Source organism: Rhinoraja longicauda, chromosome 30, assembly GCF_053455715.1.
Source record: "Rhinoraja longicauda isolate Sanriku21f chromosome 30, sRhiLon1.1, whole genome shotgun sequence".
NCBI lineage: Eukaryota > Metazoa > Chordata > Chondrichthyes > Rajiformes > Arhynchobatidae > Rhinoraja > Rhinoraja longicauda.
In genome coordinates, this window is record NC_135982.1 from 12,594,461 (window position 1) to 12,620,488 (window position 26,028).

General features: G+C 46.4%; 1 protein-coding gene across 1 annotated transcript in view; it reads right to left on the reverse strand.

Moving 5' to 3' along the window:
• The window catches only part of LOC144607907 (uncharacterized), a 53,008-nt gene that overhangs the window by 21,691 nt on the left and 5,289 nt on the right, over positions 1-26,028 (reverse strand). The window contains exons 2-4 of the mRNA XM_078425035.1: positions 20,428-20,610; positions 17,748-17,815; positions 16,445-16,576 (exon numbers count right to left, since the gene is read on the reverse strand). Of these exons, the coding sequence (XP_078281161.1) occupies positions 16,445-16,576; positions 17,748-17,815; positions 20,428-20,610 (383 nt within the window). The remainder of the gene's footprint in view (positions 1-16,444; positions 16,577-17,747; positions 17,816-20,427; positions 20,611-26,028) is intronic.

Consider the following 26,028-nt stretch of genomic DNA (forward strand, 5'->3'; position numbering starts at 1 on the left):
GAACTGATGGTGGCAAATTGTAAGTCAGCGTTAAGCAGAGAGAATGGGGGGTGTGGAGGTGAAATGTCCAGACGACTGGGCAGGGAGGGTTAGGGTTAGGGCTCTCTGTGGCTGGGCCCTGTCATGGGACAATGGAGACCAGGCAGGAACCACTCCTGTTCCATGGCCAAAGTTTAGTTTAGTTTAGAGATACGGCATGGAAACGGGCCCTTCGGCCCATCGAGTCCACGCTGACCAACGATCACCCCTACAATAGTTCTATCCTACACACTAGGGACAATTTGCAGGAAGAAGCCAGTTAACCTACAAGTTCCTACGTCTTTGGGATGTGGGAGGAAACCGGAGCATCCGGAGAAAACCCACACGGTCACGGGAAGAACGTGCAAGCTCCATAGAGACAACACCTGTAGTCAGGATGGAACCTGGGTCTCTGGCACTGTAAGACAGCAACTCTGCCACCCCGCCCGTGTGCTGCCCAACAGTTCGTGTGGGACACAGTCGTACAATGAAAGACGTGGTGATAGCTGGAGATTTCTTCTCCTTGGAGACAACTTCAGTTTAGTTTATTGCATGATTTATCGCATACTGAGGTACAGTGAAAAGCGCTTTTGTTGCGTGCTATCCACTCAGTGGAAAGACTGTGCATGATTAGAAGCTAGCCATTCACAGGCTGCTTGATGCTGCTGTGTTTCCTGCAACTTAAAAAGTTACTCACAAAGTGCTGGAGTAACTCAGCAGGTCAGGCAGCATCTCGGGAGAGAAGGAATGGGTGACGTTTCGGGTCGAGACCCTTCTTCAGACTTAAAAAGTTACGGTGTGAGGGGAAGGACACAATAGGAACCTGAGGGTCAACTGAGAGGGTGGAACGAGCTGCCAGAGGAGGTATTTGAGGCAGGTACAAGAACAACATTTATTAGATAATTGGATAGGTGCATGGATTGGAAAGGTTTGTGGGCCAAACATGGGCAAATGGGACTAGCTAAGATAGGGCATTTTGGCCAGCATGGACAGATTGGGCCAAAGGGTCTGTTTCCGTGCTGTATGACTATGACTCTATGTCCAGTTGGCAGGGCTGTGGATTAGTATTAACCTCTCAGGCCGGGGTCCGGTCAACAACCTCTGGGATGTCTTTGAAGTTCAGTGTTGACCAGATATTCTAGGCCACACATGGACGATATCCTCCAAGTCAAGAGATGAAGCGAACTGTCCCTGACTGCTGTTCACTGCCCATCGGATCAACGTGAGGCAAATCCAAATGCCCCCGCCTGGAAGCTTTAGAAATGCGGAGATTGTTTGTTGTCAAGGCAGCAAATGTCTAATCCTCTTTGAACCTGCGCCTCCTGCTCTATCACTGAAAGCATCTGAGAATCTATGCTATTAGCTGATATAATTAATTAGAGATATTGATATTTTTCGTTGTAGTTGAGATGGTTTCTTTTGTTGTTTTAGCTAATATAAAATGAATGCGTATTTTCAGTAGAAAGCAGTAAGATGGATGCTTGTGGCAGAAATGTTATCCTTGGGAATGGAATGTGTTTGTCCCTTTATGAATGATAGGGAGTATACAGAGGAGTAGGGCTTCTTGTTCTTAAATTACTCCCCTACTCTGTCTGACTGTGTGAGGAGTTGGCTGCGCCTAACGGCTGCGGCTCTCTGGCAGTCTGTTGTCTTTTTTTCTTTTTTTTTGTTTGTGTCGGTGTTGGGATGGTTTTTGTTTCTGTTTTTGGCTGTGTATGTGTGGTGGGGGTGTGTGGTGGGGGTGTGTGGTGGGGGTGTGGGGCGGGGGGAAACCTTTATTTTATTAGGTCTCTTCCCCGGGGCGCGGCTCGGCTGCGGGCCTTAACATTGCCGGCGCAGCTCGGCTGCGGGACGTTTCAGTGCCCGGTGCGGCTCGGCTGCGGGCCTTAACATTGCCGGCGCAGCTCGGCTGCGGGACGTTTCAGTGCCCGGTGCGGCTCGGCTGCGGGCCTTAACATTGCCGGCGCAGCTCGGCCGCGGGACGTTTCAGTGCCCGGTGCGGCTCGGCCGCTGGACTTAACATCGCCCGGTGCGGCCGCGGGACGTTTCAGTGCCCGGTGCGGCTCGGCCGCTGGACTTAACATCGCCCGGTGTGGCCGCGGGACGTTTCAGTGCCCGGTGTGGCCGCGGGACGTTTCAGTGCCCGGTGCGGCTCGGCCGCGGGACGTTTCAATGCCCGGTGCGGCTTGGCCGCTGGACTTAACATCGCCCGGTGTGGCCGCGGGACGTTTCAGTGCCCGGTGCGGCTTGGCCGCTGGACTTAACATCGTCAGCGCTGTTCGGCCGCGGGACGTTTCAGTGCCCGGTGCGGCTCGGCCGTTGGACTTAACATCGCCCGGTGTGGCCGCGGGACGTTTCGGTGCCCGGGGCGGCTCGGCCGGGGGGCCTTCCATCCCCTTGCGGGGGCTGTGCGTGTCGTTTGCCTCGGTAGGGGTCGAGCTGCCTGTCCGTGGGTGCGGGGGGAAGAGAGGGGAAGTTTTGTTGCCTCCATCACAGTGAGGGGGTGTTTGGAGTCACTGTGATGGATGTTTGTGTTGGGGTCGGGTGTCCTGTGTTCTTTTCTTTTTGCTGTATTTTGTGTGACTGCTGAAATTTCGCTCGGTGTTGTGCCGAGTGACAATAAAGTGTTGTTATGTTATGTTATGTTATGTTATATTAAAACAGTAAAGCAAGGCCGTGCAGCTGCGAGACTGCTCGTGTAGAGAGATAAAGAAAGTTTATTTCTTAATAACAACTCCTTATATGGGTGCGTGTGAAAGTAGGAAAAGGTTCGAATCCACTCTAGGTAAATTGATGCGTTTCCCCAAAAGCATGTGACTTATATTAATGGTTTGGTTTCTGAGCATGTGACCTGTATTAATGATTTTGTTTTCTCTGTAACCATGGGAATTGTATTAGAATTGTAACTGGTCCTTGATTTGGGCAAATGGGACTAGCTAAGATAGGGCATCTTGGTCAGCATGGACAGGTTGGGCCAAAGGGTCTGTTTCCGTGCTGTATGACGATGACTCTATCTCCAGTTGGCAGGGCTGTGGATTAGTATTAACCTCTCAGGCTGGGGTCCGGTCAACAACCTCTGGGATGTCTTTGAAGGTCAGTGTTGACCAGATATTCTAGGCCACACATGGACGATATCCTCCAAGTCAAGAGATGAAGCGAACTAAGTCCCTGATTGCTGTTCACTGCCCATCGGATCAACGTGAGGCAAATCCAAATGCCCCCGCCTGGAAGAAGCTTTAGAAATGCGGAGATTGTTTGTTGTCAAGGCAGCGAATGTCTAATCCTCTTTGAACCTGCGGCTCCTGCTCCATCACTGAAAGCATCCTTGCTGTTTCTTTGATCCCCACCCAGGGAGGGCGGCTCCCAGGGATCAGTAAACGTCTCTCTCACCCTGGCAGCTCTACCCAGGTCGTGCAAAGACAAAAGCTAAGTCACAGCCCCCTGCAAACTCCAACGTAAATGCCAACGATGCCCCAGAGCATCAAGATGGTGATTTATAAAACTTCTTATTTGTGTAAGAAGGAACTGCAGATGCCGGTTTAAACCGAAGATAGGCACAAAAAGCTGGAGTAACTCAGCGGGACAGGCAGCATCTCTGGAGAGAAGGAATGGGTGACGTTTCGGGTCGAGACCCTTCTTCAGACTGGTTAGGGATAAGGGAAACGAGAGATATAGACGATGATGTGGAGAGATGAAGAACAATGGCCTTTTTCCTTTATCATCGTTACCTTATTGCACATCTTTCATTCGTTGTTCTTTATCTCTCTACGTCATCATCTATAATCTCTCGTTTCCCTTATCCCTAACCAGTCTGAAGAAGGGTCTCGCCCCGAAACGCCACCCACTCCTTCTCCCCAGAGATGCTGCCTGTCCCACTGAGTTGCTCCAGCTTTTTGTGGGGTCTATCTTCTTATTTGTGTTAGTTTACTGAGGATAGGCTGTCAATCTGAGCAGAGCACAAGGAAAGGTTGTGGGGGACTCTAGTTTGGCAAGGGATACTGAATATTCTGAATAAGAGCAAATAAATCAATTTAGTTTGGAGTTTATTTCTAGTTTAGTTTAGAAATAGAGCATGGAAAGACTATACATGATTACTGTCCCCCTTCGCAAGAGAATGGGATCGATTGGGAAAGATCGATCAGCCATGATTGAATGGCGGAGTGGACTTGATGGGCCGAATGGCCTAATTCTGCTCCCATAAATTATGAACTATGAACTTATGAAACAGGTTATTTGGCCCACCGAGCCATGCTGACCATCCATCATCTATTCACACTAGTTCTATGTTATTCCACTTTCCTATCCACTCCCAACATACCAGCGGGCAATTTATCAAGGCCAATTAACCTACAAACCCACACATCTTTGGGTTGTGAGAGGAAACCGAAGCACCCGGAGGAAAACCCACGCGGTCACAGAGAGAATATGTAAACTCCTCACAGATAGCACCCGGAGTCAGGATTGAACCCGGGTCTGTGCTGCAAGGCGATCGATCTAACTGCAGTGCCACTAGGCTGCCCAGAGATAATGATGCAATTACTTCTTCATCTTTGAAGGATATCGACAAAATGGAGAGGGTACAGAGGAGATTTACTAGAATGTTGCCTGGGTTTCAGCACTTAGGCTACAGAGAGAGGTTGAACAGGTTGGGTCTTTATTCTTTGGAGCGTAGAAGGTTGAGGGGGGACTTGATAGAGGGTTTTAAAATTCTGAGAGGGACGGACAGAGTTGACGTGGGTAGGCTTTTCCCTTTGAGAGTGGGGAAGATTCCAACAAGGGGACATAGCTTCAGAATTGAGGGACAAAGGTTTAGGGGTAACATGAGGGGGAACTTCTTTACTCAGAGGGTTGTGGCTGTATGGAATGGGCTTCCGGTGGAAGTGGTGGAGGCTGGCTCGATTTTATTATTTAAGAGTAAATTGGATAGGTATATGGATGAGAGGGGATTAGAGGGTTATGGTCTGAGTGCAGGTAGATGAGACTAGGTCAGGGAGAATGGTCGGCGTGGACTGGTAGGGCCGGACAGGCCTGTTTCCATGCTGTAGTTGTTATATGTTATATGTTTTGCCAACCGAGGTCCCGTATCTAATCTGGTCTCGGTAAAGAGACAACGTAATCTAACTGTTTGAACTCAGAGGCAGGTTTGATGACCAAGGGTTCGATGCTTTTGTGCAATCACAGAATTACTCAAGCACAGGAGGTGGCCCTTTGGCCCATCAAGTCCGCGACTGCAGACAGACACAAAATGCTGGAGTATCTCAGCGGGTCAGGCAGCAACTCTGGAGAAAAGGCATTGGTGATGTTTCAGGTCGAGACCCTTCTTCATCCAAAACATCACCTATTCCTTTTCTCCAGAGATGCTGCCTGACCCACTGAGTTACTCCAGCATTTTGTGCCCATCTTCAATATAAACCAACATCTGTAGTTCCTACACACTTGGGACAATTTGCAGAAGTCAATTAACTTACAAACCTGCACATCTTTGGAATATGAGAGGAAACCGGAGCACCCGGAGAAAACACACGCGGTCATAGAGAGAAGGTACAAACTCCTTATAGACAGCACCCGTAGTCAAGATCGAACCTGGGTGACTCCAGCATTTTGTGCCTATCTTCGGTATAGACATATCTGCAGTTCCTTCCTATACAAGTCCATGACTGCTGCCAATTGAACAATCCCACCAGTGTCATTACCACAGCCTCTCCCCAGTACCCTCCAGTGACTGGATGACTCACTTCTGATTGACTCTGTTCCCTTGCACAGTGATTGCTAGATCACCACCCTCTCTGCAATAGTGAACCCTCCTTGAATCTCTTACCTCGAATGTTAAATACATGTCTCAGTCAACATAATCAAGGACCATTCATCCCGCCGATAATTCCCACTTCTCCCCTCTTTCGTCTGTCAGAAAACATAAAAGCTTCAAAGCACATACCACCAGATTCAGGAACAGCTTTTTTCTGCTCTTATCAGACTCTTGAACAGACCTCTCATATGCTCAGAATGAATTACCCGATCTTCCAATCTACCTCATTGTGCCCTTTGCACTTTTTTTAATCTGCACTTTGCAGCTGTAATACTATATGGGTACAGATGTAAGTCTAGAAAAGGGGCAGTCAGTTGTTTTGGGTACAACCTTCGACTGGATTGCTTCTCCCAGCAACCATCAGCCTATTGACCACGACAAACTCCAACTAAACTCCGAACTACAATCTGCTTTGATTGCACTAAGGACATCGGGCTTTGTTTTTGGTTTTGCACTTGTGTTTTTGTCCTTTTTTAGTTTAATGAACTTATTTTTGTCGTTGATTCTCGTATCTACTGAGTACTACGTTTGTATACCTGTTGGCCTGCTGCAAGTAAGAATTTCATTGTACAGGTAAGACAATATGAGCCACCCTTTACTCTTGACTCTTGAATGGCCACCTTGGCAGGGACTAGGAGCAAACCCTTTCCTGATCTTAGTTTCTGGTGTCACAAGTGGGAAGGTGTAGATGGAACATGTTGGTCGGCGTGGGCAAGTTGGGCCGATGGGCCTGATTCCACGCTGTATGACTCTATGACTCTAAATGCGTCCCTTCGGAATATCGTTCAGGGATAGGGATGAGGAGCAGGCACCTGTTGGTTGTCCCACCCCAGCCCATCAATCCCAATCCCTTCCCTCCATCTCCATCCATCGTCCACAGCACGCTAATCCACATCTCCCCACCAGAACTTAATCTAACATCTCTCTGAAGTGAAGCAAGCTCAGGCCACTGTGACTTGGGACCAAGGAACATGCTTGGCTTGTTAGTCTTTCTAAGGAAAGGGTGGGGTAAGCATTCTTTAATCAGTACATCATAACAACAACGGGCACTTATATAAGGCCTTTAATACAATAAGATACCCTCAAGGTGCTTCATAGGAGTGCCATCAACAAATGCCATGATGCTGACCACATGTGGAGTGTCTGAGATAGAGAACCAAAAGCTTGTCAAACAGAGGAGCATGAAAGAAATGTCTGAATGAAAGACAGGGGAAGGTTAGTGTGGAGAGAAAGAGGCAGAGAAGTTATACTTGTGCGTAAACAATAAACTTGACTGATCCCCACTCAGGTTGGAAGCTGCCTCTGCCATTGCAGTCCTTGTCACTGCCACACGATGGCAGTGAGAACCCTGTATTGCCAGGACAGAGACACAAAGTGCTGGAGTAACTCAGCGGGTCAGGCAGCACCTCTAGAGTACATGGATGGGTGACGTTTCGGGTGGTCACCCTTCTTCACACTGATCTCCCTGGTACCCTCCACATCACCTCCCAAACCTCTTCTCACGAGCAAGGCAAGGCAGCAGGAGAACACCCCTCTCCAAGTCCCACACCCTCCTGAAGTGGAAATAGATTGTCCCAAAGTAAGAAAACATAGAACTAGTGTGAAAGGGTGATCGACGGTCGGTGTGGATTCGGTGGGTCGATAGGCCTGTTTCTATGCTGTACCTCTAAACTAAGCTAAACTAGACCATTTATGGAACTCCCTCCCAAACATCACATCGGGAGTATCTCTTCAGATATTCTGCAGTGGTTTATGAAATTGGTTCACCAACTCCACCTCATGAACTCCAGATACTGCCACATCCTGCAACATGGCAGCATGGTGGCACAGCGGGTAGAGCCACTGCCTCAGATTCAATCCTGATCTCAGGTGCTGTCTGTGTGGAGTTTGCACGTTCTCCCTGAAACCACAAGGGTTTCTCTCGATTTCCTCCCACATCCCTAATACATGGCGGGTAGGTTAATTGACCACTTTACCTCGTGGGTGAGAAATAGAATCAGACGGTGGGGGGGGGGGGGGGGGGAGTTGATGGGAATGTAGGGAGAATTCAGAAACGGGATCAATGTGGGATCAGTGTCAATAGGTGGTTAAAGGTTGGCACAGACGAGGTGATTCCGTTCCGTATCTCCCCATGGATGAAGGGACTGTGTGCATTTCTGGCCCTCTCTTTACGGGAGGGTTGTGGAGACTTTGGGGAGATGCAGAAGAGATTTTCCAAAATATTGCCTTGATTGGAGGGTATTAGCTACAATCAGAGGTTTGATAAAACCTCTGGAATACCAAAAGTTGAGGAAACACCTGATAGAAGTTTATAAAATGATGAGACCCACAGATAGAGTAGACAGTCACAGCCTTTCTCGCAGGCTGGAAATACTGAACATTAGCGGGCATAGCTTTAAATTGAGATGGGCACCGATTAAAGGAGATGTGTTGGGTAAGATTTTTACACAGAGGGTGGTGGGTGCCCGGAACATGCTGCCAGGAGTGGTGGTGGAGGCAGATACGATAGTGGCATTTAAATCTTTTAGATAGGTGCTTGGATACGCAGGAGATTGAGGTATATGGTTCATATGCAGGCAGGGGAGATTAGCTTAGCGGCATTATGTATGGCATGGAGGGGTGAAGGGCCTGCTCCTGTGATATACTGCTCTATTTTCTATGTTCTATGGGACAATGTGGTCCCCTTTAACTATCATCTACCCACCCTCACAATGTTCTGTTTCAGAAAAACTGTGTTCACAAGCTGTTCAAAATGTGCCTGTTCCTAATACTATTCACACCTCATCTAAAATTATTCCCAGATTAAATTACTTAGAAATACATGGAAGTGCTTGTTTTATCACAAGTCTGGCTCTAGTCTGGACTCTCCTCCACCCTGGAGGACAAAAAAGGATGCTTTGTTTTGTTCATGACGTGTGATAATCACAGCCAAGCCCAGCATTTATTGCCCCTCTCTAATTGCCGCTGAAAAGAGAGGCATGCTGGGTGTTTATAAAATTATGAGAGAAATAGATAGACTAGATGGTCAGAAGTTTTTTTCACAGGATGGAAAGATTAGCAGGCACAGCTTTAAGATGAGAGGGGCAAAGCTGGACATTCAGAGGGAAAATCAACATATATTATTGTATATATTATTATATATACAATATATATAGCAGTATACGTACAGTAATGTACAGTATATATTATTATAATAGATTGTATATATTATTCAGTCTACATTATTGTGTGCCTGGAGACACAGGCAGGATGGACCAGGTAGCAACATGTGTCACAGTTATTGCTGGGCAAGCCAGACGTTTCACATCTGCCCAGGAGTTTCATGGACCCATCATAAGAGAGGGGATTGTTTCTCATTAACCCCCCTAGCTGCTGGACTGAGACTTGAAGTTAAGGGAAAAATTAATTCTGAGATCAGTTAGGCTCAGCATCCGAAAAGATCCATCTGCATCCTATTTCAGAAATCTGCCTTCAAATTTGGATCATTGACCATGGAGATGAGTTTAGTTTTTAGCTTAGTTTAGTTTAGAGATACAGCCGTAGCAACACGCCCAACACGTCCCACCGAGTCCACACAGACCAGCGACCATCCCGTACACTAGCACTATCTTACATACTAGGGACAGCTTACCGTTTGTACTGAAGCCAATTAACCTACAAATCTGTATGTCTTTGGGATGTGGCAGTTACAGAGAGAATACGGGGCGGCACGGTGGCACAGCGGTAGATTTGCTGCCTTACAGCGAATGCAGCGCCGGAGACTCGGGTTCGATCCTGACTACGGGTGCTGTCTGTACGGAGTTTGTACGTTCTCCCCGTGACCTGCGTGGGTTTTCTCCGAGATCTTCGGTTTCCTCCCACACTCCAAAGACGTACAGGTATGTAGGTTAATTGGCTGGGCAAATGTAAAAATTGTCCCTAGTGGGTGTAGGATAGTGTTAGTGTGCGGGGATCGCTGGGCGGCGCGGACCCGGTGGGCCGAAGGGCCTGTTTCTGCGCTGTATCTCTAAATCTAAATCTAAAATCTGTATCTCTAAATCTAAAATCTAAATATGCAAACTCCATACAGACAGCACCTGTAGTCAGAATCGAACCCGCGTCTCTGGCGCTGTAAGGCAGCAACTCTACCGCTGTGTCACCGTGCCACCCAAATCTGCATACATGTCCGGGACCTCTAGTTCACTCACGTAACCACAGTGTCACCATTGCAAAGTGGCTCTTTGTCTCCATCAGCAATTGTGTGAACATGTCCGCTCAGTTTTGATTCACTGTGTTTGGCCAAAGTCTGTACCAACGGGCTGCAGAATAAATGGACCCTCCAAAACTAGGCAACGCCTGATGTTGCGAATCCCAGATCATCCAAGACGGATCCCCAAACACAAACCTTCCGAGGGTCTCACCCGCACTGAGACCCTCTCCGCCCCTCTCCTGTTTCCGTCAGACTACTCCACCTCTCCTGCTTCCGTCAGAAGTCCACATTGGCAGACCGCACAAAGGCTGGTTGGCACACAACTTGCATTTAATGTTTCTGATGTATAGTATTTGAAAGTCTCAAAGCACTTTTTTTTTAGAGATGCAGCGTGGAAACAGGCCCTTCGGCCTACCGAGTTCACACTGACCACCGATCACATGTTCACACTATTTCCATGTTATTCCACTTTCTCATCCACTCCCTGCACACTAGGCGCATTTTGCGGAGACCAGCTAACCTACAAACCCGCATGTCTTTGGAATGTGGGAGGAAACCGGAGAAAAACCACGCGCTCAGAGGGAGAACATGCAAACTCCGCACAGACAACACCTGTGGTCAGGATCGAACCTGGGTCGCAGCTCGACTGTTCTTCTCCGGTGCCACCTGAGCAACACGAGGAGACAATATCTAAGCAAACAAAAATATGGTCAAAGGAGTCACAGTCAGGTTCGGTGTTAGAGAAGACAGAGGGTCCAGAGAGCCTCAGGTGTCAGCAGCTGATGGCATGACCACCCGGGCTGAACTAAGGAAAGCTGGTCATGGGCCTCAGACCAGGGCAGTGTGAAGATGGAGATCTCAGGGAGATGGAAGAGGTGGGATGGTTGATCAGAGTATTGAGGCTGGTGCAGGAGAGTCATCTGTATAAACATTGTCCTAAACACCAAATTAAACATCTCAAAATTGCCTTGTCGTTCCTCCACCCTCATCCACAGCCAAATGCAGGGATTTCATTGACCACGACCGAGGCTGTAGGTTCAGTATCGGCCCCAGATGGATCACCATTGTGCTTGACTTCCAACCGGTACCTTATACCAGGGCGGCACACTGGCATAGCGATAGAGTTGAAGGTCTCGACCTGAAACGTCACCCATTCCTTCTCTCCAAAGATGCTGCCTGTCCCGCTGAGTTACTCCTGCTTTTTGTGTCTACCATAGCGATAGAGTTGCTGCCTCACGGCGCCAGAAACCCTGGGTTTGATCCTGACTTCGGGTGATGTTGTGTGGAGTTTGTACATTCTCGCTTGTGACCATGTGGGTTTTCTCCAGGCGCTCCGGTTTCCTCCCACATTCCAAAGATGTGCAGGTTTGTTGGTTAATTGACTTCTGTAAATTGTCCCTAGTGGGCAGGACAGAGTGCGGGTGATCGCTGGTTGATGTGGACTCGGTGGCCCCTGCCGTATCTCAAAACTAAACTAAAACTAAACACATGGCCTTATTGTGGTCAGCTGTTGAAATCGCCCTGCAGTATCTGGCGAGGCAGTGGGTTACATTGTACAGTACAGGAGGGATGTAAATAAGGTCGCTGTTTCCTCCTCTTCCTCAAGTCCCACACATTGCCGTTAGCAACAGGGACTCCGACGGATTCTGCAGTTTCTTATGGATTAAGTTGTCAAATCTTATTTAGATATTAATAGTTATTTTGTCCACATTGGATCGGTTAGGCATTTGATGGTCGATGTTTTATGACTTCTTTACCTTCTGAGGCACCTCGTTGTAAACCTTAATAATGAAATATTAGCATAGTTCCCAGACCCAGTCTCTCACTGTAACAGTGACATTAAACAGACAAACTAATTAATATTTTTATATGGAACTTTAGTCATCATCCTCTTAAAAGTAGAATCTCTGGCCTGCTCCCTGTGTCACTGTGTGGTCCTTCCACGGGTCAGCTGGGGTCAGGCACTGGCAGACCACAACAAGGACAGGACCCATTGTTTAGTGGTCCGAGTTTATTTCAGGAGACTTGCTAACAGCATTGTAACACATGGGCTGTCAGCCTTTTGCTTGTTCATTGTAATCATATTGTTAGTTCTGGTTCATATCAAGTAACTGTTCCTGCACACACGAAAGCCGCACTAAGGCAATCGATGCCAAATTATAAATAGTGTCACCGGGAACATTAACATATCTTCAACTACGATGTGTCTTTGATGGGTATAATTTCAAATCCAAGTCCAGCCCGAATCATTTAAAATAAACCAGCCGGCTTATTGCGGAAACCGAGCAGACACATAAATAAAGTATTGTTTGCTGTTTGATCCTTCCTGGGCCAAACTATTCAGGCAGGTCTGAAAAAGATTTATCTTCATATTTACGTAAATGTTCACACAGGGATATATTGCACCTGGAAATACTGCTTACCCGGAAGGCAGCTGTAAATGTTACCATTGGGAAACGTAGAGAATAGGTTGTGTATATCAAGCAGGCGTCAACACTGTAATTCTTGCAACAAATGTAATTCTTCCTTCATACGGAGGGCAGTGCCCATCTCTTGCTATGGTTCATCGTGCTCTGTCTTCCATAGAGCCATCCGGCATGGAAACAGGCCCTCTGGTCCAAACCATGCACGCCAACAAAGTTGACTGTCTGAGCTAGCCCCGTTTTACCACATTGGACCCATATTCCTCCAAATATTTCCTCTCTATCTACCTGTCCAAATGTCTTTCAAACGTTGTTATTGTATGGCGGCACGATGGCGCAGCGATAGAGTTGCTGCTTTACAGCGTCAGATACTCAGGTACGATTCTGATCAGGGGTGTTTTGCTGTATGGAGTCAGTACGTTTTCCCTGTGACCTGCGTGGGTTTCCTCCGGGTGCTCCGGTTTACTCCCACACTCTAAAGACGTACAGGTTTGTAGGCTAACTAGTGAGTGTAGGATAGTGTAAGTCTGTGGGGATCGCTGGTCCGTGCGGACTCGGTGAGCCAAAGGGCCTGTTTCCGCGCTCTATTTCTAAACTAAACTACCTGCCTTAGCTACTTCCTCTGGCAGCTTGTTCCATATACTTCCTACCCTCTGTGTGAAAAAGCTGTCCTTTAGGTTGTTATTAAAACTTTCCCCTTTCACCTTAAATTTGGGCCCTCTCGCTTTAGACTCCCCTACCTTGGTGAAAAGACTGTGACTAGCGACCTTATTTACATCCCTCATGATCTTATGTGCCTTTATAACTTACCCCCTCAGCTTCCTATATTTCAGGAAATAAAGTCCCAACCTACCCAGCCTCTCATTGAAACTCAAGACCTCCTGTCTTTTTCTGCACTCTTTTGGTTTAATGACGTCCTTCCTAAAATTGGGCCAGCAGCAGTGCACATAATACTCCAAGTGTGGTCTCACCAACAATTTGTACAATTGCCCCATGATGCCCCAACCCCTGTACAACAAAAAGTAGAAGGGCGAGTTGTAGCCGATATGTGTGTTTTGAATTGATTGACTTCATCTAAAAGATAGACACAAAATGCTGGAGTAACAGCGGGTCAGGCAGCATCTTTAGAGAAAACGAATAGGTGCCGTTTCGGGTCGAGACCATTCTGCATCTAAGCTGAATGTACTTCATTAGTTTTACGATTTCCCAGTGTTTTTAGATGCTTTTAATGGTACGATTAAAATATTTTTAATCGTATGATGAATGTTTTTGAATGTTTGTGCGTGTGTTGGAAAATGGGATCTGTGATTAGGTCTGGACTGTGAAAGGTTTCTCAGGGGCCACGCGCAGGAGCGCTGTGAGGTGCTCCGATGAAATTCTGAGCCAATATCATAGTTCTTTCTTGGGTAAACCAATTTAAATATCTCTGACGATAAATGACATTAGGCAGCAAGAATAATCAATAATTTAACTTCTCTCCTCTTTGGGCTGAGAGATCAGATTACCATTCCAGGAACAAGCAGCGTGTGATTTCTGGGAGCTCATGCCCTTACATAGCATTCATGCTTCTGCAATAGGCTTTAATGGCCCACGGATGTACAAACCTACAGCTTCACAAAACCACACATGCCTAAGAATGAGTTGGCATTTTCACAACAGAGCTGCATAGACTCGCCCTCCAGGTCTCTGAGATTCACAACTCATATCCCTGTTCCTAATCGCCTGAAAATGCTTGCCAATTTGAGCAATTATAACCATCCACCCACTTGAAAATGTGGCACGGTGGCGCAGTAGTAGAGTTGCTGCCTTACAGAGCCAGAGACCCGGGTTCGATCCTGACTACGGGTGCTGTCTATACAGAGTTTGTACATTCTCCCTGGGTTTTCTCCAGGTGCTCCAGTTTCCTCCCGCACTCCAATGACGTACAGGTTTGTAGGTTAATTGGCTGCAGTAAATTGTAAATTGCCCCTAGTATGTAAGATTGTGCTCGGTTACAGGGTAATGGCTGGTCGGCATTGACTCGCACTGTTTCCACGCTGTATCTCTGAAATCTAAAGGCCGATGAAAAGAGTGAGTAGAAAATGACCTCTCTTGGTTTTCAGCTTCCTCCAGCTGGAAGTACCAAACACGATTATTCAATATAAACTAGGGTAATTATAAAGGGGAGATGATATCTGGAATATTGTGTGCAGTTCTGGTCACCGCACTATAGAAAGGATGTAATTAATCGAGAGAGGTTACAGAAAAGATTCACAAGGATTTAGAGGGATAAAAGCTTTTAAGGGGTACGTAGGCAAATGGAGCTAGATCAGGAAGGCGCATTGATCGGATTGTACAGGTTGAGCCAAAGGGGCTGTTTCCGAACTGTATAAGGATGGTACAGTAATGCAGAGGTAGAGTTGCTGTCCAACAGTGCCAGAGATCCGGTTTCAATCCTGACTCCGGGGGCTGTCTCTAAGGGGTGTGTACGTTCTCCCTGTGACCATGTCTATTCCAAAGACATACAGGTTTGTAGGTTCATTTACTTCTGTAAATTGCCCCTAGTGTGTAGGATGGAACTAGTGTCCAGGTGATTATTAGTTAGCGTGGCATCGGTGGACTGAAGAGGCTTGTTTCCACGCTGTATCTCTAAACCAAACTAAACTAAACTAAACTTTTTGGCTCAGTTACTTTCCTGCAGGTTTTTTGCAATAAACAAACTTGCAGCTGCCTGTTGTCAGATGGAGGGATGAGTTGATAACATTGTTAAACAATCTGGAAGTTTCCTCTGGTCACCACTTTGAACAAATTCAGGAGGTCTTCTATGTGATTGGCCTAAACATTCCAGTGGCAGGCCAATGAACACTGACTTCCAATCGTTTGTGACATCCTTGTCCATTTAATGTCGATGAAGATTTGCGAGGCAGGTCACCAGAAGTGCTGGATAAAGCACATCAGATTTCACTGCAGGATGTGAGTGGACTGGGGCACCAGGGAAAGACCAAGCACCTTCAAAACTACCAACAGATGAACAATGAAATGTCAGCAAGACTGAGTTGAATGGCCATAAAAGTATGTGGAATGGGGAGAGGACAATTATTTGAATATTGAATTTTCCAAGTTTAGGTAACCCACACCCTACCCACCCTACCCACATTCCTTTCCCTCTCCCAACAGTCCCTGGTCCTTTTCAATCCCCACTCACCTCCACTCCCCCCCCCCCCCCCCCCCCCCATCACCCTACCAAGACATTACTCTTCCCCACCTGGTTCCATCTGCCCATCATCACTCCCTTATCTAATTCCACCTTTCATCTACCAGCCTCTACCTTTACCCTTCCCCATGGCTGCATCTGCCCATCATTCCACACCCCGTCCCCCAAATCTGGATCCACCTGACAGCCCCTGTCCCCCTCCTCCCTCCCACTTCCCCACAATGGTCATCTTCCCTTCACGCTCTTGGTCCTGATACGTCACACGTCTCTTTGCCTCCACTGTGCAGCTCAACCTGCTGAGTTCCTCCAGCAAACAGACACAGAAAGCTGGAGTAACTCAGCAGGTCAGGCAGCATCTCTGGAGAAAAGGAATAGGTGACGTTGTGGGTCAAGACCGTTCTTCAGACTGAGAGTCAAGGGGAAGGGGAATGGTACTTAGGACAAATGAATGGAAGAAATGCAGAACGCAACGGTAATCAAGGAAATGTGGAGCCTACAATGATCCATTGTTGGCTGCGGGATAGGTGATAATGAGTTAATATGGACAGTGGAAAACTAGTACGACAACTGGGGGGGGGGGGGGGGGGGGAGGGGAAGGATGGAAAAAGAGGGGATGCATTAAAAACCTCCAGCAGTTTATTTTTTGATCCAGAAAGTCTTTGCTCCTCAGAGCGGTACCACTTTCAACAAAGGGAGTGCCACTGTTTCTGCCCCTGCCTGGATTGCTGAGTCGTTTCCAAATTACACCTTGCTGTATTTTGACATCACTCCTTAGTGTTTTGCCTTGACCTTGAGCACGTGAGAGTTTTTCCTACCTTGTTTACCGTAAGGCAGGAGGGAATCTTCTGCCTTAGTGCCCATGTGGTCTCAGTGGAACCTGCCCGACCATGATGTTTTACAAAAGTCCAAGTGATTCTGTCTCCTGGTAAATTCCACTCTCCACAACACTGCAAGCAAAACAATAGAGGGGATTAGTGCAGAAAACACTTTACCTCGTGCCACCAGACTCAGATGAATGTTTTTCCAATGCCGTGTTGTAACGAATTATCATATTTATTGCAGCTCATTCAATAACCCTCTAAACCAATATTATGTTATATTAAGTTTCTGGGTACATTTTCACAAATAGATTTTCCAATGAATCATGTCGCAGAACAGAATGTTTTAAATTCGGGATCAGAAGAATGATGCATTTTTACATGGTGGCGGGGGAACAAAATGTTTTCTTTTCTGCACACTCGAACAGTGCTTCGTACTTCCCTGGGATGTTAACCCAAAACCCCAGCCATTCTCCCCATGAATGCAAAACATTCCATGGGGACACGAGAGACTGCAGAAGCTGGGGCCTTGAGAAAAACACAAACTGCCGGAGGAACTGACGGTGGGACAGCGGAGGGAATGGACAGGCGACATTTCGGGTCGGGACCCTTCTTTAGACTTATTGGATATTAGGCTTGAAGGTGAAATGTCTTGGCAATCTCAGCCAAAGTCAGAGCAAATGTAAGGCCCAATATACCAATCTCTGTCAGACAGATAGAAGGGTGGTGTGGAAGTGGCTGGCTCTGCAGCAGGAGAACTTCGTGGAGAACATGGGTAGGCAACATTTTGGGCCAGGACCCTTCTTCAGACTTCAATCTGAAAAAGGGCCCCAACCCAAAACATCATCTATCCCTTTTCTCCAGAAATGCTGCCTGAAATCGCTGAGTTACTCCAGCACTTTGTGTCTTTTTTTGTAAACAAACATCTGCAGTTCCTTGTGTCTACAGGAGAACTTTATGCCTTGCCACATTATTCATGAAAACAGATGGAGTCCCAACTTGCAGTGGCCTGTGTATTATTGGCATAAGACAAGGTGATGTCGACTGTAGACAACTAAAGAAGGTCATATTTCATTCCCAAATTCTCTCCCAGGTGGACCATGGTGAAAAAACAAATGTGAGAACCATATATGTAGCAAACTTCAGTTACTTATTGTACAATAAAGAAGGGTCTTGACCCAAAACGTCTCCCATTCCTTCTCTCCAGAGATGCTGCCTGTCCCGCTGAGTCTCCCAGCATTTTGTGTCTATCTTCGGTTTAAACCGGCATCTGCAGTTCCTTCCTACACATTCAAAATACAATGTTATCTTCAATTTGCTGTACTTTATGAGCTTCCATCCACTCAACAAAACTGTAGTTAGTAAAATCTGCAACAAAATTTGCAAGGTGAATTTTCACAAAGGTGTATTCTGACTACAGGCCTCAAATTTTAGAAGGAAACCAGAGGGAAGTGGGTATCAATTATCCCGGGAATTAGGGTTTTAAACCCCTTCTGCAAGCTTTCCTGCAGGCCAAATCCTGGGGGAGATTTGTGCTACTCCTGTCCAACACAACTGGCTTAAGAATAAGGGGTAGGCCATTTAGAACGGAGATGAGGAAGACATTTTTCAGTCAGAGAGTGGTGAAGGTGTGGAATTCTCTGCCTCAGAAGGCAGTGGAGGCCAGTTCGTTGGATGCTTTCAAGAGAGAGCTGGATAGAGCTCTTAAGGATAGCGGAGTGAGGGGGTATGGGGAGAAGGCAGGAACGGGGTACTGATTGAGAGTGATCAGCCATGATCGCATTGAATGGCGGTGCTGGCTCGAAGGGCTGAATGGCCTCCTCCTGCACCTATTGTCTATTGTCTATTGTGAAGCAAATAGTGACAGAAGTAAATAGCTAGGAACCGTTTTGGATTATTGAATTCTTGTTCATTGAACAAAATATTTACTTTGCTCCTGTTTAATTGGCACCATCAAACCTAAGCTCTTTGGTCATCAAATCAACATTGTAAAATTTATTTTACACCATTTATTTTAGGTGAAATCGTCATCCATATACACACATTTTATAAAAATAGATATCCCTTATTTTTGAAACCCATTAACTGTAATAGTTTCGATGCTTATGCCTTCAGGTAGCCCAGAAGGTAACCTGTAAAATGCTCCGACAAAGTGCCTGGATGAAAACCATTAAAACCCGGTTAACAAAAGGCCAAACCTTTTTAGTTATAAATTATTCACCCTTCTAAGTGCTGCTCAAGGCACATTACTGTAGATTAATGAAAGTTTAAGCTACAGAAGAAGGCCATTCAGTCCGTCATGTCCCTGCTGGATAATGACGTGTATTCCTAACGTTCTTATTTGGCCATATTTCTCAACAAGGAATTATGAGTGAAGTATGGAATTCTGACTTTCTGAACATTCAATAAACAATATCCAAAAGCTGTCATCTTATAAACTCCTTTCCTCTTCACCATCTTTCATACAATTGATTTTTAAATGTGAAAGCAAAAATCGGCTGAATAATTCATTGCCTACTTCAACCATTTAAACTTTTCCAAATGGCCTTTCGATAGCTATGCCTTACAATTATATGAAACGACTTAAAAACTCCTGCTTTCATTGAACTCTGATGTTGGCTAACTTTACTGCTTTCAGCCATTACAGAATCAAGTACTAATATTTACAGCCCATGCTTTCAGAAAATTGCAACTTCAAATGACGAGGGATGAACTTCAGCACGATTCAGAACAAGGGGTCACAGTTTAAGGACAAGGGGGAAGTCTTTTAGGACCGAGATGAGAAAGTTTTTTTTCACACAGAGAGTGGTGAATCTGTGGAATTCTCTGCCACAGAAGATAGTTGAGGCCAGTTCATTGGCTATATTTAAGGGGGAGTTAGATGTGGCCCTTGTGGCTAAAGGGATCAGGGGGTATGGAGAGAAGGGCAGGTACGGGATACTGAGTTGGATGATCAGCCATGATCATATTGAATGGCGGTGCAGGCTCGAAGGGCCAAATGGCCTATTCCTGCACCTATTTTCTATGTTTCTATTACTCTCACTTTGTTAAACCCACCCAGTGATGTTAAACTTCCCTTCACTTGCTCTGCTTTCACTTTGTGCTGAATGTAATAAAGAAACATTTGCGGTCATGAATTGGTATGCATATTGATTTATTATTGTCTCATGTCTCATGTACCGAGATATGTACCGAGATTTTGTTTTGCGTGCTATCGAAGTAAATCACACCATACATGAGTACACTAGGTAGTGCAAAAAGAGAAAATAAACAGAGGGCAGTACAGAGTGTTACAGCTACAGAGAGAGTGCAGATAAAAGAAAGTGCAAGGGCTGCAGTGAGCTAAATTGGAAATTGAGAATACATTCTTAGTTTATGAGAAGTCCTGTCAAGATTCTGATAACTGCGGGGAAGAGGATTACTGATAGTATGTGCTTTCAATCTTTTGTATTTATGGGGAGGGAGAAAAAGGAATGACCAGGGTAGTGAGTGGGTGTTTGATTGTGTTGGCAGCTTTCTCGAGGCAGCATGAAGTGTGGTTTGAATTGGGTGTAGGCTGGTTTACGTGTTGGATGGAGCTGTATTCACAACTCTCCGCAGTTTCTTGCCATCTTGAGTAGAGCAGTTGTCACACAAGCTGTGATGCATCTGGGTAGGATGCTTTCTACAATGCATCTGTAGAGGTTGGCAAGGGTCATTGGAGACATGTTGAATATCCTCAGTCTTCTGATGAAGTCGAGGTGTCGGTCTGCTTTCTTGGCCTCAGCATCAATGTGGATTGAACAGGACAAACCGTTTGCAATATTTACACTTAGGAATTTGAAGCTTTCAACCATCTCCACTTTGGCACCATTGATGTAAACTGTGGTGTGCACTCCACCCCATTTCCTAAAGTCAATGACCAGCTCCATCATTTTGCTGATATTGAGGGAGATGTTGTTATCTTGGCATCATGCTAGTCGGCTATCTCCTTCCTGTACTTGGTTTTGTCACGCCTGCCGGCGGGCTGCCAGAGTAGCTGAGGCCGGAGGCCAGCGGGTCGGAGCCCGCGGCCGGGGGAGTCGGCAGAGCCCATGTGCCGCGAGTCGACGGTGCCCGCGGCTCGACAGAGCCTGGGTCGGCAGAGCCCGCGGCTAGGGCCGGGGATGACGCCACAGAGGCGTCTGGAGAGGACCCGGCAGCAATAGTGGAGAGTTCAATGAGGGTGCCGACAACGGGCAAGGGCGGACATGTGGAAGTGAGGACGCTGCTGCAGAGGGATGGAACAAAGGAGGATCTGGCGTAGGAGGGGGAAGAGCAATGAACAATGGGGACCCGGCTTGGGGGGTACCGCTGTGAGTGGGAGGTGGGAGAACACCCTTTATGTGGCGACTATTTGCATACCTTGGGTATGAAAACAAAGAATTTCACTGCGACTTGTCACATGTGACAATAAACTATTAATTCAGGTTCACTGTGCGTGGTGTCATTTGTAAATCCATAAATGGCGTTAAAGCAGAATTTGGTCGCACAGTTATGAGGGTATAGGGAGTATAGTAAGAGGCTGAAACGCATCCCAGTGAGGCATACATCCTCCATTATTGTGAAGGATATTTTATTGTCTATCCTGACTGATTGTGTCTTGTGGGTCAGGAGGCCAAGGATTCAGTTGCAGAGGAGGGTGCTGATTCCTGGATCCAGGAGTTTAGAGGTTAATTTGGTTGGGGTTATGGCGATGAAGGCAGAGGATGTAGTCAATAAATAAGAGTCTGACAAAGGTATCCTTGTTACTCAGTGTAGGGTCAGGGAGATGATGTCTGCTGTGGACCTGCTCAGGATCTGATTCCAACCCCCAGGACCATGGGGATACTGACAACAGGCACCGTCTATCCGATGATCCTGAGGAGGAAAGCGCATTTTGTGCTGCTGTGTTAATTAGGGGAATATATATCAAAAGGGTTGGAGATTGCTTGCCAAAGTTCACCATAAATATTGCAGGAACTGCAAGATAAATTATTAACTGGAACCGTGGATTGTCAGTATCTCAGCTCAGTTCCTGCTGCACATCAAAGGAACCTGACGGGCGTGGATAATCTCTCTGGTCTTTCCTCTCAGATGGGCTGTAAGTTGTCTCAAGTGATGAGGTCTGTTCACTGTGGCATTGACTATCTGATGAACAGGCCTTGACACAGCTGCCCATTGAAAGCAGGTTGAATGGGAGAAAGTTTGCTGACCACATTTCCAGCCTTTTGATGTCAAGAACATACCTGGGTTGAACAAAGAGGATAGGTTGGCAGATGCTGGTTTAGCAATGGAAAGATACAAAATGCGGGTGTAACTCAGCTGGACAGGCAGCATCTCTGGAGAGAAGGAATGGTTCTTGGTTCTTGGTCCTCCAAAATATTCCAAATGGAGTTTAAACTGGAGGTGGCGTGACGTTTCGGGTCGAGACCCTTCTTCAGACTCAGACTTCAGTCTGAAGAAGGTCTCGACCCGGAACGTCACCCATTTCTCCTCTCCAGAGATGCTGCCTGTCCAGCTGAGTTACTCCAGCATTTTGTGTCTATCTTCGATTTAAACCAGCACCTGCAGTTCCTTCCTACACACAGGTCAGGCAGCATCCCTCGTGCTCATGGATAGGTGACAGTTCAGTCTTGTGACCCTTCTACAGACTGGTCCCAACCCGAAATGTCACCTATCCATGTTCTCCAGGAATGCTGGCTGACCCACTGAGTTACTCCAGCGTTTTGCAGCTTTTCAAAGTGGATAGGTTGGCATTTCTATAGCTCCATTCACAGTCCTTTCTGGACCTCCCAAGGCATTTTAGTGCCAACGACTTGACTCTTGAATTGTAGCCACCACTGTAAAGTTGAGATTAATGGAAGCTGATTTTCACATGTTAAGTTTCCATAAGCCACAGTGTTATGGGGGACCAGATAGTCTGTTTTAGTGATAGCGTTTGAGGGATAAACAGTGTCTCTGAACACCAGGGAGGAGTACTCTCCTGCTCTTCGCTGCAATAATGTGATTGAATCAAAAACCAGACAGACCCTCAGGTTACTGTACCCTCTGATAGTACATTACTCCTGCAGGGCCAGGGGCAGGGTGATAGGAGGAACATTTTCTCCACAGCAAAGCACATGTCTAAAATTTGGAAGGCATAGGTTTGCAGTAAGGAGTAAGTTTTCGATTTGGGGAGAATTTCTTTCACCGAGAAGTTTTAGTTTTAGTTAATTTTTTTCATGGAAACGGGCCCTTCAGCCCACCGAGTCCACACTGACCATCAATCACCTATTCACACCAGTTCTATGTTAGTCTACTTTCTCATACACTCTCTACACATTAGGGTCAATTTTACGGAGGCCAATTAACCTACAAACCTACACGTCTTTGGGATGTAGGAGGAAACAGGAGCACCCGGAGGAAACCTATGCGGTCACAAGGAGAACAGGCAAACTGCGCACACATAGCACCCGAGGCCAGAATCCAACCCGGGTCTCTGGCGCTGTGAGCCCACAGCTCTACCAGCTGCACCACTGTGCTATTCTTGAACGTGTTGAGTATCTGCAATGCACTGCCTGAGGGGGTGGCAGAGGCAGAGATTCTCACAACATTGAGCAATTGAATTGTCAACCTGTGGAAGGGGACGGACCAAGTGCTGGCAAATAGTATTGGTACAGATGGCATTTGTTGGTCAGCATGGACATGATTTGTGATACTTTGAAATGTGGGTCTGGACTCCCACAACTCCTTGAGATGCTTAAATCCAAGCTCCTTTGTTTGTGTTGTGTGTGAAGATTGTGGGATGGTGTGTCCATTAAGGGGATACATGTGAATTGCTTTTGAACGCTTGGTTATAAAGGTAGGTTTGGAGGATGATGCACGGTGGCGCAGTGGTAGAGTTGCAACGCCGGAGACTCAGGTTCGATCCTGACTACGGGCGCCGTCTGTACGGAGTTTGTACGTTCTCCCCGTGACCTGCGTAGGTTTTCTCCAAGATCTTCGGTTTCCTCCCAAACTCCAAAGACGTACAGGTGTGTAGGTTAATTGGCTGGGCAAATGTAAAAATTGTCCCTAGTGTGTGTAGGATAGTGTTAATGTGCGGGGATCGCTGGGCGGCACGGACCCGGTGGGCCGAAGGGCCTGTTTCCGCGCTGTATCTCTAAAAAAAATAAAAATTTTAATCTAAAGATAAAAGAGTCTATATGAATTCCAGTGACTTATTTTGCGGCCAAAATTGTAATTGCTGAACTAAATTTCAGATATGAAAACTATCAGCAGTAAGAATGCTCAAGATTCCCATTCTCCCAAAGGATTTCAACAGAATTTCAGCTCCACCTTTTTTCAGGAAGGAGGTACAATACTTGAAATTCTAAAGGAAAACATAAGATCAAGAAGTTACTTCTCATTTCTAAAATCCTTGTCCATGTCCTTATTACCTCTCAATTTGTCAGCTTTCCTTATTGCATCCTATGTGAATTTGGACTCATCTAGAATACTTCTGTCGATATACTTACTGGCACTGTTCCATGAATCTGTGCTGTCTTACCTGCTTGGCTCACGAACAGCACTGCTGATATTTTAAAACTGTAATCTTCTACTCATATTCTACCACACCACCACCTCCTGACCAACACTCGAAGATCTTGACACTTCTTGCCTGGCCTCTTGCACATCTACAAATCTAATCCCATCACCACCATCACGTGTAGACATGAGGCCACACATAACTGGAGGAACAGTACCCCAGTTCCTCATATTCCTCATATTGGGTGGCTTACAACTCGACAGTATGAACATTAAATTCTCCAACTTCAAGTAAAATCCCCCTTTCCTGTGCCCCCCTTCTCCTCGTCTTCCCAACCCCCTCCACCTGTATCCCTCCCTCTGGCTTTACAATTCACCCCTCGTTCCTCCTTTTTGTCTCATTTTCACTACACCCATCTGTAAATCTAACCACTCCTCACCAATATCCACCTATCACTTGCCAGGCTTTGTCCCCGCATCTTATCCAGCTTTCTCCCCCCACTTCAAAGAAGGGTCCCGACCTGAAACATCACCTGTCCATTCCCTCCAAAGATGCTGTCTGACCCACTGAGCTCCCCCGGCACTTTGTGTCTTGCTCCTGATTCCAGCATCTGCAGTTCCTTACGTCTTCAGGCGTGGCTTTAGTGATCTTGGGGCTAAATGCTGGTTTCCCCTCCCGAAGCTTCTCCCTCCCACTGAGCGACCCAGGGCTGCAGTTAGTAGAGCTGGTACTCAGCAACTCCAGCAAACCCAATCGCCGATGGTGTCACCTTCTCCCTCTGACTCAGTGCATTTGTGCCCACTTTTCTGGTTTCCTCCCACATGCTAAAGATGAGTGAGTTAGCAGGTTAATTTGCCTCCATAAAAGACCCTCAGCATGTAGGGTGAGGTGTAGAATCTAGGGGGAGTTGATGGAAATGAGGGGCGAATAAAAAAGTTGTAGTGTAGGATTAATGTGAATTGTGGTTGATGGTTAGCACAGACTCAAAGGACTGAAGGGCCTGTTTCTGTGCTATATGACTATGACTTTAACCTTAACACACATATCTTTGCTCATGTTTTTTGATTATCTATTAGTCTACCTCCTTATATGGCTCAGTGCTATAGTTTGATTGTGCTCTCATGGAAATGTTTGCAATGTTCATGGTGCTAAGTAAATGCAAGCTGTTGTTCCTTGTGCATTGTTGACTGCTTGGGAGGTCCCCGAAGGCATTTCATGTCAACGTTAATGAGGTTCAAAACCTGCAGCCTCTGGCTCCTTGTGAAAGCGAGAACACTGAAAACTGCAACGTGCATCTGGGAATGGGATCTCCAGAGACCACAGACATGTCCCTGGCCAACTCCAATGTGTAGATCACGCGATGCATCGACACTAAACGCAAAACAACTGAGGACACATTCTCAACTGCTCGCACTTGAAAGGCAGCTTTCAACCTATTAATCTCAATAACGTCAACTATAGATACATTCTCAGGAAATATCTGAGAAATCAGACTGACGCTGGTAAGTAAATTCATGAAGAGAATAAAAGTTATATACTAGTTATATATCAATGTTGGTTTGGCTTCATTACAGGAGGTTTATTCAGAAACTATAGCTTTAGTGCTGTGTACTACTTGGTATTTATCTGAAAGGTTAAACATTGCAGTTATCTCTGCAGGAGGATGTATATGTTTCTGGAGTTTATGTACATTATATATAATATTGGCAGTTGGTATAACTATAATATTTGCAATAAACAAAGCTTCCCACAGTTCTACTCAGGACTCGGAGCTTTGCAGATGTCATGCGTTGATTCAGTGTTGGCTGCAGCTGAGTGAATCGCACTCTCACTACTGCACCAGACGGTCCATGTTCCAGACCAAAGCTTTTAGCGCAAAAACTCTGTTGGATTCTCCATTGCAGAACCGAGGGCGTGATGCAATGGTGATGGTGCTACCTTTTGGATGTGTTATTGAACTAGGGTCTCCTCGTTATACTCAGGTGGATGTAAAATTAGCTAGGCCACTGAAAAAAAAAAACGAGGAGGGTTCTTCCAATGTCCTGGGGAAATGAATTGCTCAGCTAACTTCACA